General features: G+C 38.4%; 5 protein-coding genes across 6 annotated transcripts in view; 1 reads left to right on the top strand and 4 right to left on the bottom strand.

The window, feature by feature from the left end:
• Positions 1 to 18,500, top strand: part of kiaa0930 — a 67,239-nt gene that overhangs the window by 19,879 nt on the left and 28,860 nt on the right. The window lies entirely within an intron of this gene.
• LOC143136794 (microfibril-associated glycoprotein 4-like) lies at positions 328 to 3,784 on the bottom strand. The gene is made up of 5 exons (XM_076297470.1): positions 3,775 to 3,784; positions 2,420 to 2,574; positions 1,755 to 1,851; positions 1,289 to 1,471; positions 328 to 777 (listed from the first exon to the last, which is right to left on the bottom strand). Exons 1-5 carry the CDS (start codon positions 3,782 to 3,784, stop codon positions 527 to 529), a joined length of 696 nt encoding a protein of 231 aa, XP_076153585.1. The 3' UTR covers positions 328 to 526.
• On the bottom strand, positions 5,199 to 7,002 carry LOC143136092 (microfibril-associated glycoprotein 4-like). The gene is made up of 4 exons (XM_076296581.1): positions 6,802 to 7,002; positions 6,493 to 6,589; positions 6,137 to 6,319; positions 5,199 to 5,951 (listed from the first exon to the last, which is right to left on the bottom strand). Exons 1-4 carry the CDS (start codon positions 7,000 to 7,002, stop codon positions 5,692 to 5,694), a joined length of 741 nt encoding a protein of 246 aa, XP_076152696.1. The 3' UTR covers positions 5,199 to 5,691.
• On the bottom strand, positions 11,579 to 13,322 carry LOC143136793 (microfibril-associated glycoprotein 4-like). The gene is made up of 5 exons (XM_076297469.1): positions 13,317 to 13,322; positions 12,936 to 13,121; positions 12,629 to 12,725; positions 11,989 to 12,171; positions 11,579 to 11,841 (listed from the first exon to the last, which is right to left on the bottom strand). Exons 1-5 carry the CDS (start codon positions 13,320 to 13,322, stop codon positions 11,579 to 11,581), a joined length of 735 nt encoding a protein of 244 aa, XP_076153584.1.
• On the bottom strand, positions 15,737 to 18,036 carry LOC143136792 (microfibril-associated glycoprotein 4-like). Its single transcript, XM_076297467.1, has 5 exons — positions 18,005 to 18,036; positions 17,716 to 17,898; positions 16,742 to 16,838; positions 16,470 to 16,637; positions 15,737 to 15,981 (listed from the first exon to the last, which is right to left on the bottom strand). Exons 1-5 carry the CDS (start codon positions 18,014 to 18,016, stop codon positions 15,737 to 15,739), a joined length of 705 nt encoding a protein of 234 aa, XP_076153582.1. The 5' UTR covers positions 18,017 to 18,036.

Genomic DNA, 18,500 nt, shown 5'->3' with positions numbered 1-18,500 from the left:
CCTTGCCAGGGTTGCCACTTGCTGCTTTTGTCATTGACTGCACCCCACAGGTATATACCAAGTTAGTGGACACGGTTGTATAGCCAGGAGGAGATAACTTTGCCAATTGTGGTTGGTTAAAGAATCATCTAGCAAAAAATGTTTGTGTGTATGTGTGGGACTGAAAGATACAACAGTACATAACTTTACATCGGCATAGATGATTGCACAGGACACTATAAGAAAATAGCTTTTAATGAACAGTTTGTACAATTTGACATTAGTTAGTTATATACTTAACCAGTAAATAATTAGCCATTTGCATGTATTTCAGTAATACAGTATGGGAACAGATTGAGATGTAGTAACTCTGACACAATTGAGTGTGTTGCAATAGATCGCTACCCCAGGAGAATGAGGCAGGTGAGTTTAAGAAATGTCGACTTTGCACTGAAGTATTTTACAGTATATACTCAAAGGAAGGAACTATTGAATCAGTACCAAAAGAACCTTTAAGATCAAAGGTTGTTTTAGGCTGCAGTCTCTACTACAATAAGGACACGGGTCTCATTTTCATAGAGATTGATTTTAGGGAATATTTGTTACCTTTCCAATGGTGCCAGCTGACACCTTTGTCATCGACTGCACCCCAGAGGTATATACCATTTGGACTGGCGTAATAACAAGAATTATACCAGAATGCTCCCATATGTGTTTGTGCACAGTTTCCTGCCCAGGAATCCTGGTCATTATCAAAGGTGGAGAACTTCTGCCCGCTGTGATAGGTTAAAGAATCACCTTGCAAAAAAAATCAATAATTGAATGAAATTACTTCAATTTATACAGCTGGAGTTGCAATCTTGCAGAAATCACATATAAAATCTGGGATTTGTTTTCATCATTTCATTTGTATATGTAAAATTAATTTATGAGAATATGACTGAAAGAAATTTACAGCTACTGTTATGCGATTTAAAAATAGACATTTCCTGAGTCTTGTTCTGAATAGTTGTGGGTTCAAAATGTAAGGCTGCCAGGGCAACTTTGATGGAAATACGTAGTGAAATATCAACAAATACAACTAATGTAAAATGCATTTAATGCTAATTGATTTTACTATTTAATTTAGGAGATTTATGCACATTTCACAAGTATCAATACTAAAGTCCTTATAGAATTCCCTGCTCAAAATTCAAAATTCATATTAAAAGGTTGCATGGAAGCCCAATTATAGATATATTGTGCTGAACTGGATCTGGAAAATAGACTCTCTCATAACATGTAGATAGACATTTATTCAAAAGCTCACCTGCTCCACCGTTCCTGAAGCCACTGACATGCAGTCTGTATCCATCCACTTCAGCATTGATGGCGTGAGGAGAGATGGAGAAGGAGGTGTAGTTGGCATAAACTCTAGCTCCATTGAAGTCCTCCATGTCCACCCTCAGCTCATAGTTCTTCCTCAGAGTCAGCAGGTGGATGGTCTCGAGCCCTAAGTTAAATAAATACATTTATTTTGAAATGACACATTATATATGGGGCAATTCCACGGAAAATGGACTTTTTGTCACATCCATAACGCCAGTGAAATGCCTTGGCATTTGTATGATGTGAATGATAACATTCATTTTTTGTGCATTTCACATTTTATTGGCGTTATGGATGTTACAAAAAATGTAATTTTCCATGGAATTGCCCTATGGTTCAATTAGGATATATTAGTTGATTGTAATCATAGATACGTGGCCTAACTGGTAGGATTGGTGTGCTCATACCCAGCCAGTATTCTCCGGCTGCATGTCCAAAACCATTCTTGTACTGCTCCCATCCTCTGTAGAAGTTCACGGTCCCGTCCATTCTTCTCTGAAACACCTGCAATCAGAGATAAAGATTCAGTTTAGAGTTTACAATTTTTACTGATAAAATGAACACAATGATACACAATAACAGTGTACTGTAATTCCAAAGATTTGAACTAAAGACAGAATTGAAATATTCAGTTGTACACATGTTGTCTCTTACTGCATTGTTTTACATTCAAGCTGTGTGGCTCCAACATGGTTTTGATTTCACATAAATCCTAAGACCAGGACATAGTGAATACATTTTTGAGACTTTTTGTGAAATAGAAGTAGATCAAGAATAGATCAATAAAAGATAATCATATACTTCTTCCATGGTATGTATGAAGGAACTGGTAATCTGTCATCTGACTGGAAGAATGCCATCAGATATAACTTACTGAAATTACACAAGTTAAACAGGTTTGTTGTTAAAAAAAATACCCACGGTCCATTTTCCAAATCAAAACATATTCCCTAAACCCAACTTAAATACTCTCATGAGAATGTGGCATCAAACAAGAAGAAGATTAAACACAAAAAATGAGTCCCTCCTAGAAACATAGTTTAGCGAAGAGATTAAAAAAAGGCCTACTCACAGTCCATTTTCCTCCCTCCGTGTCCATGTCACAGTAGACATAGCGTCCAGAATTGGGTCCTGCCGGGTAGATCTTGTAGACTTCACTAGTCCCAGAGCCGTCATTGTAGATATCAGCGCAGTCCAGAGGCTGGAACATGAGAGACTGCACCGCTACTGGGAGCAGCACACACAGAGCTAGAAGAAGCTGAGGGAAACACATGACCTGTTAGTTTTCAATGCATTAGAAATAAACAGCATCATGGTTCAACATTTAGAGTTTAGTTTTTCCGGCCTTACTGTCATTCTTGCATGGAGCTGAAGTGCTTGCGTATCTTCGTAAGAATGGTCTTGAGGAGTGCGTTGTGTTTATGAAGTTCGCAAAGCATGCCCATAGTCACATGATGACTAGACTACCGTAAATGACCGTTTATCATTCCATGACCATTATCAGGTCCAAAGTCTGCTGGGGAATTTATGGAACTAGAATTGACTCCCTCATTACTGCCTGACACTGTTAGTTTAAAACTCGTCAACAAATCAGAACTCTGCACTTGCAGTGCCGTAGCAATTAAAATGTTACCTCCACTATGAACATCTGCTTTGGTACTGAGAATAAAGTGAAGATATTTTTGACTCTGAAGAACGTTAGTCAGAATGCACAAATAAAAATCACTTTAAGCATTGAGTGCTCCGGTCCTGCTCCTTGGCTCTTGTTAGACCTTGGAGCTCCCTTTTTAAAGCAACACCAAAGAGTTTTTTGTACCTTAAAATAATGTTTCCAAAATCGTTTCAGTGGTTCATCAAGTTGTAACAGGGTGAACAGCACTTCTGCAGTCGCTTTGCGGCCCTCTATCGGCTATAACCGCACTATGTAAGTTTGCCAGATCGGGTAGCGCATCAGTAAGTTGATGGAATGAGACATAAGAAACTACAAATTTGACTTGAATCTGATGTCGCAATACATCGTACTTTCATAAATCATGCAACATATTCTACCTTGTCTGTGGACATTGTTATTTGCCTAGCCGGTGCTGGATAAACAAATAGCGTGCGTGCGACAGAGGGAAAGTTCTTTGGTGTTGCTTTAAAGTGAAGATATGTTTGCATAGGGGGAGCTGTGGTTCAAGTGGCAGCACTGTATCACATTTGGGTCTCAGTGCCCATGGGGTCCCAGGTTCGATTCCGGCCTGCGGTCATGTCCCAATCCCACCCCATCTCTCTCCCATTCGCTTCCTGTCTCTCCCCACTATCCTGTTGATATAAAGGCAAAAAAAGCCCAAAAATATACTATGCTTGCATAGACAGGAAATTATCCTGGACTAAATGGACATATTTTGTGGGGACATGTGATAGTACTGTATCTTTTTTGTTTACCTGTGTTCATTTAGCAGGTGTTTTTTATTCAAATTTGCTTACTTTACAGTTTTTACATTTTTAGCATTGGCCTATGTATTCCCTGAGAATCAGAACCATTCTGCTATATTTAGCTAATGTTTTTAGGGCAGTGATTAGGATGGAATTAGATGACATTTCTCCAGGTCAGTAACGTCTTCTGGGAACACAACCGGATGTTTATGAAGATTGCTTCCTTCTCGCCGACCTTTGACACAAGTGACTGATGTCCCTGCCAGGGATAGCCAGGTGCAGCCATTACTAATGTCAGTGAATTTAGAATTGTTATCACCCCTCGCGTTGTTGTTATTGTCTTAACGTGACCATAACAAAATCATTCAATTTTATTTTTTTTACCCACGTGCAGACACACATGCACACACATGCACACACACACACACACGCACACACACACACACACACACACCTCCTTTCTACACTATTGGAACTGGGTATGTAGTTGAGGTAATGTAAGTTAATGGGGGTGCAGTATGGGAGGTGCATTGGGGGTGAATTGTACTGCACAACACTTTCGCCATCTGTCTCCCACATATTGATTTGTCTTCCAGATTCTTTTTAAATAGTCAGAAATAGCAAAGTGATTGTGTTGTCTTTTACCTACCTATAGCATGAGTTCCTCCGCAGCAGCATAATTTCTACTCTCTTAGCACTATGCTTAAAGCAGCGACCTGGTTCAAATGCCACTATTCTAGAACCCTAGCATACAGTATATCCCAAGGCTGATAAAAGAACAGGGTAAGTTGTCCTAAAGAGACTTTGGCTGCCGTCAGTCAAATTGTGTAGATGGCAGCCTCTGTTATGTCCTATAAATGCCCCAACTTCAATATAACTCACCAAACTCCACTTTTGTATGTTGTAGTAGTGGGTTAATCAGTTCAATTCAATTAGGGCTTGACAAGTTACTCCAATGGTTCATGCTCAGAGCAGTGGAAAAAAAAGATACCTTGGGTCCAGTAGCATTTTTCTTGTCAGCCACATACATTCTCTCCTCAGTGGGAACAATTAAGAGATAATGCCAAATGGACACATTGAATTTATTTGATTAATAATTGAGCTAGGTAAAATGTGTATGTATTTTGACTTGGAGTAGGGTATGTGTTGCATTAGATGGTTCAAACAGGCAGTTTATTTATTTTTTCATTGTGTTTATTGGATTTTTTCAAGAACACAATAGCAACATTTCTTATCAAATAAAATAAGATTATAAAATAACAATAATGATAGTTAAACACACTACACTAAAAGGCACAGAAACACTCACAGATACAGAGGCAAGTTATAGGCTATGATTATATATATTTTTCAGTTATTTTGTTTCACTATTCCAGAAAGCCTCTAATGCATCACGTTAGTGCCCTAGGAAAGTGTGTGCCCTGTACAAACTCAATAAATAAATCCCACAGTTCTTCAAACTGCAAGTGTTTTCCTTTGACTGAACAAAACAGTTTTTTTCAAAGCCAAGAATTCCAAGACAATTGTCCAACCTTCATTTTACACTTGGTCTCAACATAGATTTCCATAGATTTGTATGTCTGGCTATTCTGTGTTATCAAACCATTGTCCTATTAAGATTCCTGTCCTTAGGTATAAGTCCCCAAATGCACATTCAGGCATAGAGGAAGCCTCCGTTCTTAATTACATATCTACAACTTCTATCCAAAATTCTCTTATCTTTGCATACCAATGCATTTGTTTACCCTTACATATGCCATTATTTTTTTTAAATGAAAACTGTTACTGATTCTATTACTCAAAAGATGAAGCCCTTATAAATAAGAGATCTTAACCAGAAGTACCTTTTAAGTGATCTACAGTTGACAGTCTACCGTTTAATGTGCTGAAGTTTTTCAGGTATTAGTGGTCAGATGAACAACTACTCTACACTACTGTACGTAGGGACACAGGTCTCATTTTCATCGAGATTGATTTCATGGAGTAGTGGTTGGTTTTCCAACGGTACCAGCTGGCACCTTTGCCATCGATTGTACCCCAGAGGTATATACCATTTGGATTGGCATGATGACAATCTTTATACCAGAATGCACCCATATTTGTTTTTGCACAGTTTCCTCCTGAGGAATCCTGGTCTTTATCAAAGGTGGAGAACTTCTGTCCATTATGGTAGATTAAAGAATCACCTAGCACAAAAGGATGAATTTAATGAATGAACTTAATCTATTTGTGCAGTTCTCAGTATAGTCTTAAAAATCTTATATAATATTATTTATAGATTCACATTAGCAGACACAGAACATTTGTGCTGGGCTGGATTTGAAAATAGATTTTTTTTTTTTTTTTTTTTTAAAAGATGGTTTTAGCTTACCTGCTCCACCGTTCCTGAAGCCACTGACATGCAGTCTGTATCCATCCACTTCAGCATTGATGGCCTGAGGAGAGATGGAGAAGGAGGTGTAGTTGGCATAAACTCTAGCTCCATTGAAGTCCTCCATGTCCACCCTCAGCTCATAGTTCTTCCTCAGAGTCAGCAGGTGGATGGTCTCGAGGCCTGAAACATTGTAAAAAATGCAGAGGACAGATTTTTATTTGGTATTCAGAACATGTTTGTTTATACACAGGTTGATATGATAATCCGTGGTTCCTGATGCATTATTCAGTACCATTATAGTTTGTGATAGCACTGCTAAAAGTAATTCAGGAAAAGTCTTAATGTGCTCATACCCAGCCAGTATTCTCCAGCTGCATGTCCAAAGCCATTCTTGTACTGATCCCATCCTCTGTAGAAGTTTACTGTGCCATCCATCCTCCTCTGAAACACCTACAATTAGAATGATTATATGAGAAGTCTGAGGAGTGGAATTGATTTGATGGTATGTAAACCCCAAATCAAAACATGTTCCCTAAACCCAACCTAAATATTCTCATGAGAATGTGGCATCAAACACCAGTATGTGAAGAAGATTTAACACAAAAAATCAATACCTCCTAGAAACATGGTTTAGCGAAGAGATTAAAAAAAGGCCTACTCACAGTCCATTTTCCTCCCTCCGTGTCCATGTCACAGTAGACATAACGTCCAGAGTTGGGTCCTGCTGGGTAGATCCTGTAGACCCCACTTCTCCCAGAGCCGTCATTGTAGATATCAGCGCAGTCCAGAGGCTGGAACATGAGAGACTGCACCGCTACTGGGAGCAGCACACACAGAGCTAGAAGAAGCTGAGGGAAACACATGACCTGTTAACTGTCAATACATTAGAAATAAAAAGCATTATGTTTCATTTTTTTTTAGATAAATAGAGTTTAGGTGCAATTACACGCAAAACTGTCATGTCCATAACGCCAACTAAATACCATGGCATTGTGTTGGCGTTATAGATGTGACAGTTTTGCACAGAATTGCCCTTAGTTTCATCTGCCTTACCTTCATTCTTGCATAGGCGACGTGCTTGTCATATGCTTATCTCAATACAAATGATCTTGAGTACTCTGTGTTGTGTTTATATCGGTCCCAAACGTGACTTCAGTCCTGTGATGTCAGACTAGACTGCCATAAATGACCGATCCCATAATGCATGTAAATTGCTTCTATTCTCAAGTCCAAGGTCTGCTACTATTTGGTTTGTTTGGCCCCATTTACTGCTCCAAACTCGAAAACAAAGCATTTATTATTCGTTCAGTCAGGGTGTGTTTATAATGGTTGACAGGTAAACTGGTATAGTATAGGGTGCTGTGAGGCCAAGCTTACACTAGTTATGTTTATGTGACCTTTATGATATTTGCTTAACGCAGCAAGAGTTTTGGTCTAAACCTAAAAGAAATGCATTAAACAACAAGAGCACAGCTGCCACTGATAAAAACTTACTAGAATAGAATATAGTGCACCCCCACGGTGGGTAGTAGGAATCATGAATATGTGTATTTGTATTTTACAGGATATACCATCATAATGAATTTGGATATGAGGCCAAAACTAGTTACCTAGCTTTCAAGAGTTGGGCAATTGCAATATGGTTTTGCTTTTAAAAATATCTTAGATGCATATTTAATATTCAGGAGAAAAAATGGTAACACTTTACTTGACAGTATCGACATAAGACACTTATGTCGTGACACATGAACCCTAAACCTAACCCTAATCCTAATCCTACAGTAACTTGTTATGACAAAAACCGCATGACACTTAATGACAGAAGCGTTATGTCATAAATGTTTATAACTTGTTTATGACACATTCATAACAGTGTCATGTCACTCTTATGTCGATAATGTCAAGTGTTCCCCTGTAATTTAAGAATCTTACAATATTTTTGCAAGTATGATGAATGAGGATATTCACCACTATTGCTCAATAAGTACTGTCTTCCACAAACTGGATTAAACATTGCACACTTTACAGCCCTGAGATTGCAAACCAGTTAACAATAACATGTTCAATAAATAGTCTTACAACTGTCCACGTGACCACTGCTCATAAAGTTATTATCACTCACATGCTCATGTTATTGTTTTGATAAAAAAAATCTCTCATTTTGTGTATGACTACAGATGCAGTTACAATATAAAATTGGCCAACACCAGACCAGTTATCATTTGAGATATATGTCTGGGTACAGCCAGTTAATTTTGATTTCCAAGGGGCATAACTAGCAGTGAAATTAAACTTAAAGGAAAATTCCGGTATTTAGCACTTTGAGTCCCTTTTTCTGGTTTGTTTTGGATGAACTAGAGTGGTGGACACCGAAATTTTGACAGTTGGTCCTGTCTCGACTTTTCTGACTCGTTTTGAATCGCCTTTGACTACTCAGAGTGGCTGCCAACAGGCATACTCAAACATGTCCTAAAACAACCCTTAACGTTAGTTTTCAAAACTGTGCAACTCACCGAGTGGTTAGTGGTGTTCGTTGATGTTCCAAAACAAGTAGCGTAGCGAAATACAGTTTCTGTCGTGTTTTATTTGGCATTTTGTAAAATCCCATTGATTTCTGTTGGAAGACTCATTGCACATTGATATTACTGTCTATGCTTCAGGTTCAAATATTGAGCGGAAGTTTATACGCGGTTGTGAGGTGTCTGAAAAAATAGTTCCACAATAGCAAATCGAAATCATACATTGCGCCGATATATTTGATTTTAATAATCAACGAACACCCCTAACCACTTGGTGAGTCGCACAGTTTTGAAAACGAACTTTAAGGGTTGTTTTAGGACATGTTTGAGTATGCCTGTTGGCAGCCACTCTGAGTAGTCAAAGGCGATTCAAAACTAGTCAGAAAAGTCAAGACATGACCAATCATCAAAATGTCGGTGTCCACCACTCTAGTTCATCCAAAACAAACCAGAAAAGGGACTCAAAGTGCTAAATACCAGAATTTTCCTTTAAAAGAACATGCCAACTATTTGGGTAATTAGTTTATTTGCCATCTACCCCAGAGTTAGAAAAAAGGATGGATACCCTTCTCTTCCCTGCACATGCAATAACCCAGTCTGATACCGTCAGCCTAGCTTAGCATAGTTCACTAGAAGTGAGTTACACCAGTTAGCCTATAGTTAAAAGGGAGCTATTGTGTCACTCTTTGTCACTCAAACTCTTTAGTTTTAGGAGTTTGAAATGAGAAACAAAAAATATTGTTAAGGAATCAAAATCTTTTTATCGTGAACATAGTGTGCCATAATAACTGAGTGGCCACTTTAGAGAATTCACTCAGGCCATCTCTTTGTTCAGTGCTGTTTTGGTTTCACAGTTCCAGCCACTGATCTTCACTACCCTCCACGTGAGTGTCGATACAAGGAAGTATTTGGAAGAAAAACAACCATGATAAAAAGGGAAAGTTTACAACTATGCCCATCCTATTTTCTGTAATAATTCAACGCATTCACAGTCACCTTGATTAAAAGCGTAGTCAGGGGTTGTTAAGTGCAATCAGCTCTTTTGAAATTCATGCGCCAGTCAAACACAGTTCCTGCCATCAGTGTTTTTATTAACTTATTTGCCCTTATCCCGATAATGACCACTGTAACATAGATGATTAACAGATAGACATTTTTATCATGATAGACTGGGTGTTAGTATCTTCTGTAGATTACCATGTGAATACCCAATTACAGAGAAAAATACTTTCACTGTTTCTCACCTTGAAAGTTAAATTTGCTCAATGTAAACAGTAGAAAGTTAATCACCAGCTTGTTGACTTCTATTCAAGAGGAAGTGCACTATCGTTGGAGAAGGGGGTCATTGGCAGTGGTTGATGGGATGAGTGGTGCATTCACTCTGAAAATTAATATGTTCAGTTTTGTGCCTTTGCCATTTTTTTTTTTGATGTTTTATGGTCATGATTCACCACAAATATGGTTTGCCCGAGTCCAGGCATACAAGATTTTATAGAGATTTTTCAAAATGTAGAAAATGAGTAGGACATTTTCTTCTTGGAACTGGAGCCATTGCGGAGGTGGGTAGTCACTGTTGAGCTCTACAGCCTCAATGAGTGACACATTTGGTTCTATAGAGTGGACATTAGAGATGGTAATGCAGCCACAACTTAAAACAGAAAATATACCTTATTATAGAGAATCAAACTGTAACAATTATATAGTTCAGGGAATCTCACACTTTTTGATGGACCTCTTGTGGGGAAGAACAATTTCGTAACCATTAAGCACATGCTTACTAGTATTGGTATACCTAGATGCCATTTGTATCCTCTGAAGTTGTGGCCAGGTTTACTTTGGTATGTTTTTTGGCAGGTGTGTAACTTGGTATTTTGTCAATTTTGGATTTTGCATGACTTAACAGTGTGGACTGACTTATTTCAAACATTTCTGCACATTCATCAGCTAGCTAGCTGGCAGGCAAATAAGCCAAGTTAAGCAGCAGTAGGAACAGTTCATTGTGACCTGAATGAAGTGATTCAAGTGATTCATAACACATTGATGTGATTTGACACAACTTTATAATTTAAAGCAAATTATTTAGTGTACCCCTTGGCATTGGGCCGTGGCCCGCCAGGGGTCCCCAGACCACACTTTAAGAACCACTGGTATAGTTCATGTAGACAAAATAGTACAAATCATAATCTTCATTGGTGTCAAATGCTTTAAATGTATCCAAATTATGAACATATTGACCTGAGAGTTATGCTTGTATTAGAAAGAGGGCAATAGGCTTTAAGGAAAATGGCTAAACTTCCCTGCTTGTCGCAGACAGGCGTCACTTCTCATAGCAGTGAATGATTATTGCTTTGAGAGATAAGCTGCCTAACTTATAACCTTACACTCGAAGGACAATGGTATTAGAGGCGTTTTGGTTTGTATATGGCATTTTAAACAGTCTTTCAAGACAAACACAGTTGATTTAAAGATGGATATTGTATTCCATATTATAGCAGAGATGAAGATATTACAGTATGTTCTGGTTATTTCACAGTGGTTGCGTCGTCATAGTGTTACAGTAGATAATTTGCATAGAATTGCACAGACAGGGTACTATTGTAAGAACGTTTTAATGAGCTTACAATGCACATTTCATATAAAAAAAAGATATTTCCTTCACTCAATTGACAGTTTCATTTCTTTTATTAATATATAAAAAATAGATAAAAGTGTAATTTTGACTTTAGAGTATATGTTGCATCAGATAGTTCTCACAGGCAGAATGGGGCAGTAAATTTACACATTTGCACAAAGTGTTATTACCTAAAGGAAGCAGCTCTTAAACAAATGAATTTGTAATAAACAAATTATTAAAAGTTATAACAGTCTATAGTTTACAGTTACTATTCTCCTCAGCTGTTCTTCCTGTTCAGGTTAACAGCTACTCTGCACTACGTCGCCGGGATACAGGTCTCATTTTCATAGAGATTGATTTCAAGGAGTAGTAGTTTCTTTTCCAGTAGTACCAGTGAATACCTCTGTCATTGGCTTCTCCCCACAAGTATATACCATTTGGATTAGCATACTGACAATTATTAAACCAAAATCCTCCCAGGCGTGCTGCTGCACAGTTGCCTCCTGCAGAATCCTGGTCTTTATCAAAGGTGGAGAACTTGTACCCATTGTGATAGGCTAAAGAATCACCTAGCAAAAAAAATGAATAATCGGAATGAATGATATGAAGCAATTTTTACAGTTATTGATATAGTCTTGCATGAATCTTATATAAAACAATTTATAAATTCACACAAGTGGATATAGAAATGTTGTGTTGGACTGGATATAGCTCACCTGCTCCACCGTCCCTGAAGCCACTGACATGCAGTCTGTATCCATCCGCTTCAGCATCAATGGCTGTTGGAGAGATGGAGAAGGAGGTGTAGTTGGCATAAACTTTAACCCCATCGAAGTCCTCCATGTCCACCCTCAGCTCATAGTTCTTCCTCAGAGTCAGCTTATTGAGGGTCTCGAGCCCTAAAAGATTTTTAAAAATGGACAGAAAGAGAATACTTAATAGACACATAATATGTGGTATATTCTTGACACATATGCCGTTATTCAGTACTCTTCATGATACATTAATACATCACAAAAGTACCATTATAGGATGATACTACCAGAGACGGTTGTGTTCTAAAGGATCTTTGATACTACTTAAAGTAATTAACACTGCTGAAAGTATGAGTTGACGGTCATCAAATTTGCAGTGGTCTCTTAATTTCGAATATGACCGTTCAAGTCATTCAAATGTCACTCAGCAACCGTTACATTAGAAACGTGCAGTGGTCGCTTACTGTAATTTTTTCCAAGTCTGAACGGTCAATTTTCAACTATTACAATGTTCATATTCTAAAGTCACTTTGGACAAAAGTGTCTGCTAAGTAACCATAATAATAACCAGTTATTCATGAATAATTTCATCTGCTCATACCCAGCCAGTATTCTCCAGCTGCATGTCCAAAGCCATTTTTGTACTCCTCCCATCCTCTATAGAAGTTCACTGTCCCATCCATCCTTCTCTGAAACACCTGCAATTACATTTGCTGTGAGAATTCATTTGACAGCATGTAAATTCCAAAACTCCAAACCATGTTCGACTCCAAGTTAAATATTGTCATGAGAATATTTCTCATCAGTGTGACATCACACACCAGTACATGAAGAATATGTAACACATGAAAAATATGTAATTCACAGAAATGAATTATTTAAAATATTATTATTTAAAAAATACCCACGGTCCATTTTCCTCCCTCCGTGTCCATGTCACAGTAGACATAGCGCCCAGAGTCGTGTCCTTCTGGGTAGATCCTGTAGACCCCACTTGTCCCAGAGCCGTCATTGTAGATATCAGCGCAGTCCAGTGGCTGGAACATGAGAGACTGCACCGCTCCTGGGAGCAGCACACACAGAGCTAGAAGAAGCTGAGGGAAACACATGACCTATTAGTTGTCTATACATGAGATATAAATAGCATCATGGTACAAAGAACAGTAAATAATTTCAATCAGCCTATAGGTAGAATTTACATTGTACTTTACGAGAAATAGCATTTTTGATAGTCATTTGAAAAAGTACTGTAGTTTTCTTGTATTGAATGAATGTCTGTCAGGTCTTACCTTCATTTCTTTCACTCTACTGGTAAACAAGGTACACAGTGAACAGCAGTTAACCGTATGCTCTTCTTGATATGAGTGGTATGAAGGTATGTCCAGTGCTGTGTTTATATAGCTTACAAAATATGTTCTCACTCACGTGTTGTTTAGTCTGCCATGATTTCCATTTACCCTACTATTTATCTTACTTATTTTGCGTTATCTTATCTTGCTTCTTACAACCTCACACACCTATTATGCACTTACCACACTCTTCCTCCTCTTCCCTCCCACTCCACTTCACTTTCTTTTCTTTTCTATCTCCTCCTCTACCACTTCTCCTCCTCCATACTTCTACAAGTACTTAACCCTTAAAGGTGTAGGTTTTTGAACGTTCAAAGTTCCGCAACAATTGAAGGTTCTAAAATTCTATGTTGAATTCAATGAACCCAGATATTCTTTAGAACGTTCATTTCTCAACATTCCCGTCACACCGGTGTGACGGTACTCCTTTAAGGGGTAATATGTAGACACTCCTATCCTCTAGTACTAGTATTGACCGATACAATGGTAAACTCTTAGCTATATTCTCCTCTGCACTGTAGTAAAACATTGTTCTAATGCTGTAGCTGTAGCCCTGTAGTTTAAAAGTTTAAATGTTATAATGTCAAGATGTCTCAATGTGATTGAGGCACAATCATATAATGAGAATACAAAAAGCTGCCGTGTATATTTAATGTTCTCAGGATGCAATGAAACGTATTGTTGTTTTCACTACTTTTGGAGGCAAATTATTTGGTTGGACTCATGGTCATACTTGTTACAGTAATTTAACAAGTATGTTCTTAAAATGGCGAGCAGTCAGCTAAAATGCAGTCAGCTAATATCGCTTAGGGATACTATCTTCCACTTTGGAATATATCTGAAGCAGGATCGAACGTTGCACACATTACAGCCCCTATAATATAATCCTTTGAACTACATTACTGACATCTTCCAGAATTGTTGCCTAGCTGTGCACGTGACCACTGCTCATAAAGTTATCATCTCTCATGTGCTCATGTTATTCTTTTGATGTTGTTATGTAATGTTGTGATACAGTTCGATCTAAACCTGTAAAATATGATTTTTAAGTATTTTAGAGCTCATTTTTACACATTTGTTAAAATATTTTTGAGCTGTGATATACATTTGAATATTACTGCAAATGTAGCTGAGTGGTTGTTTTTAGGGATTAGATATACATCCAAGGTTTTACACAGTGTGTTGGACAGTTTCTGTCATAGGTCCCTTGACCACATTATTCATTTTGGAAGAATAAAAGATTCTGTCTTTGAAAAATGTCTAAATGTTGCTGAATGTAGTCGTAGCTATGAGAGCAATGGTTATTGATTCTCTCTTTTAGTCTGTGTAGCTATAGAGGAGCTTGGTGTGCTCTGTAGAGTTTAAAATGAAAACAAAAATCTTGTTGAAGATTGTGAATCAAAACCTTTTTTATTGTGAACATAGTTTGTTAATTCATAATTTGAGAATTCAATCAGGCTAAAACCGCACTGAACACTCCTCTCTGCTAACTCTCCACGTGACTGTTGATACAAGGAAGTGACTAGAAGAAAAACAACTGCAATAAAATGCAAAATATTTACGACTATGATCATATTGCTGTAATAATTACAAAGATTCACACTCAGATTAAAGCCCAGTCAGGGATTTTTGAGTGCCATCAGAACTACTCTTCACATCTTATTGACCATACCTTTCACCTGACCATATCAGGTCATAGTTCTCTCTTGTTGACACATAAGGAGACAAAAATGTATCCAAATTATTATGTTGAATTGTGAGTCATGTTGAGGAGATGGTGTAAGAAAGAGGGCGGTAAGTTAAAGAAAAATGGCTAATCTCTATTGCCTTTCACAGTCATCACCAACAATGAACAAATGATACCTGAGACATAAGTGGCCTAGAATGATGGCAGTAGTTGAAAGAAAATGGCAAAACTTTATCTAAATCCCAGCTATTCACTGACCGTCATCGCCTACCATAGCAATGAATGACATGTCTTTGACACCCAAGAGATATATGTGGCTTACTTTACCTACAGGCTTACAATAGAAGGATGAACATTTGAGGTATTTCAAAGTCAAAGTCAGCTTTATTGTCAATTTCTCCACGTGTACCAGGCATACAGAATAATTGAAAAAAAGAAATGTTTCTCTCGATCCCACAATGAAAGAAATTTGAATTTTGGTTTGTATGTTGCATTTTGTTGCCTCTTCATATAAAAAGATGGTGATAGTTGGTCTATTGCTTGGCATGATGGCATAGAGGGTCTGAAGTTGTGAAAGGTAAGTAATTTAATTTGAGATAAAAGGCATTTGATTTAAAAATAAATATTTTTATTGCATCATACATGTAACAGAGATGAGGAAATGGTGTACTGGTTAGTTCATTAGTGGTCGTATCTTCATGGAAATAGCCTTTAAAGAATTGAACTCTTTCCAGCCTCGCCAGTTCGCTCCGAGCAGAGAGTTTTGACCCCAGGTGTACAGGCCGTTTGGGTTTGCGTAGTAACAAGAGTTGTGCCAAAATGGTCCCATTACAGTGAACGCACAGTTGCTACCATGTAAGTCTTGGTCACGGTCAAATGTGGTAAACTTCTGTTCATTGTGGTAAGTCAAAGAATCCCCTGAAATACAGCAAATGAAAAACAGGTTTATAAACATACAATTGCCTACTGGTTAGCGTTTCGGACTTGTAACTGGAGGGTTGCCGGTTCGAACCCCCGACCAGTAGGCACGGCTAAAGTGCCCTTGAGCAAGGCACCTAACCCCTCACTGCTCCCCGAGCGCCGCTGTTGTTGCAGGCAGCTCACTGCGCCGGGATTAGTGTGTGCTTCACCTCACTGTGTGTTCTCTGTGTGCTGAGTGTGTTTCACTAATTCACGGATTGGGATAAATGCAGAGACCAAATTTCCCTCACGGGATCAAAAGAGTATATATACTTATACTTACTTACTTATCTTTCTATACTATACTTAATAGCATAATGTGGTGGTGAGAATGTATGAGAGAGAATTCAAATACAGTGATCGATTAGCATTTTGATTACTCCTCACATCACAACATGATTGTCAGTTGGAGTGAGTTTAAACCAGGGTCAGTAACACATGCTTACCAGCGCCTCCATTTTGAAAACCGCTCACTGTGAGCCTGTAGCCGTCCAGTTCGTTGCAAATGGAAAACGAGGAGTATTTGGCAAATGCTTTATTCCCCTTAAAGTCCTCCATGTCTACTCTCAGCTCATAGTTTCCCTTTGCAGTGAGGCGATGGATGGCTTCCAAACCTGGAAGTAGAGATAGTTGTCATTAGTTATGAAATAGCAATACATGTCTGATCTTTTATAACCGTCTGTTTTGATGTGACATCTTTCAGGACTGATAGACATACCCAGCCAGTATTCTCCGGCTGCATGTCCAAAGCCATTCTTGTACTGCTCCCATCCTCTGTAGAAGTTCACACTCCCATCCATTCTCCTCTGAAACACCTGCACATGTTTTTATGATAAAATGGTGACTCAAGCTGATGGCCTCCAAAACAGATGCAACTTTTTATCCTTTACATTTTGAGTCTCGATTCAGTGATCTGGGATGGCCACATTATTAGAGCCATAGGCCCTATATCGTGTACCCGGTGCAAGGTGACGCAAAGCGAGACGCAAGTCTTATTCATGTCGTACACCCGTGGATTTTTCAGCATGAGCTATTAAAAGACATAAGGTGCGGTCTGGCGCATGATCCAAAAATCGCTATCTTAAACCTTCTAAAAATCATTAGCAACTGACCAAGAAAAACCAAGTGTTGCTTTTTTCAGTCTATGTTTTTCGATGGTAATCCCTTGTCAGTCAATAGTGAAAGTAATTAACTGTGTAGAACTATTTTGTTGTTGACTATGAGACCACGGTGAAGTTAGTTTCACTTTGCCTGCAGATGCATGTAGGCTATACTCTGCTAGTAACAAAGGTTGCACTGCTTGCTGTTAAAAACACACCCATGACTAATTAAGAAACATAAGAACAACCCTTTTGTGCCCAGCGTTTGATCAGAAAATCACGCCATTAAATTAGTGAATGTGGATTTCCACGCCTAAATTAGTGAATGTGGATTGGCCAAGATAGGGCCTTTTTTCAAGTAACTCAACTAATGCTTCTGGAAATCTAGACTTTCTTATGCCTCTAATTACCCTCTATCCAAATAAGGTGATGTCTGTGAGAACATGAATTATCGTGTTAGGGGAAGTGATTACTTCTAAATGCAGAGCTGCTCTCTGCTCCTTCCCTCTCCTGTAATTATGTTCTCTCCCCATTTTGTTCTGCTGGCAAAACAGCCCAATCACACTTTGGTCCCACTGGCAGAAGTACTCACGGTCCACTTCCCGCCATCTGTCTCCATATCACAGTATGAGTACTGAGGCGACGTGGGGCCTGCAGGGTATATGGTGTAAACTCCACTTGCTTTGAGGCCTTGGTCGTAGATGTCGGCACAGTCTGTGGGCATTGAGGATTGACCGAAGGCCTCAGAATAGAACAGCAGTATGGGTATGAGCACCTGGTGGAGAGAAAGCACTTAATAATTTACAGCATATGAATAATGTAATGCTCCCCAAGCAATGTGAAAGTCAATAAATGTAAATAGTGGTGTTGTGAGCTCTCACCTGTATTGCCATTGTTACTCTCTTGGGGCAGTGAGTGGTGGATGTGAAGGGCTCAAGTAGGGCTTTTTAAATGAGAAAGGATGACCCAATGTTTGTTTATTAGGCAATAGGCAGTTATTGCCACACACACATGCACCATAGTATGGATTTTACCCGATATCACCATTTTGGGAATTCACACGTGAATTGTGTAATGGCTTTTGATTGCAATTTCCATAATTTTAACTGTTTTTACACCAGCATTGCTGACTACTTTGAGAAATAAATAGCTTTTCAAGAAAATACATTTAGACAATACATATTTTCAAGGCCATTTCAAGAAAATACATTAAAGGCCCACACACATTCTAAGTGATATTTTGATACAAACAATGCAAATGGCCACTCTGAATATTTGTTTAGCAAGTCTGGTATCACAAGGGGTTTGTTTCTCAAATGTGTAACCTATAGTGATGTAGCAATTGTGATTTAATAAAGGGTAATGGTCATTTTTTTT

Source organism: Alosa pseudoharengus, unplaced genomic scaffold (assembly GCF_046254945.1).
Source record: "Alosa pseudoharengus isolate Yale_2024_CS ecotype anadromous, Long Island Sound unplaced genomic scaffold, YU_APseudo_1.1 YU_APseudo_1.1_scf_20, whole genome shotgun sequence".
In the NCBI taxonomy this organism is placed as follows: Eukaryota; Metazoa; Chordata; class Actinopteri; order Clupeiformes; family Clupeidae; genus Alosa; species Alosa pseudoharengus.
This window is presented reverse-complemented; position numbering and strand designations above follow the sequence as displayed.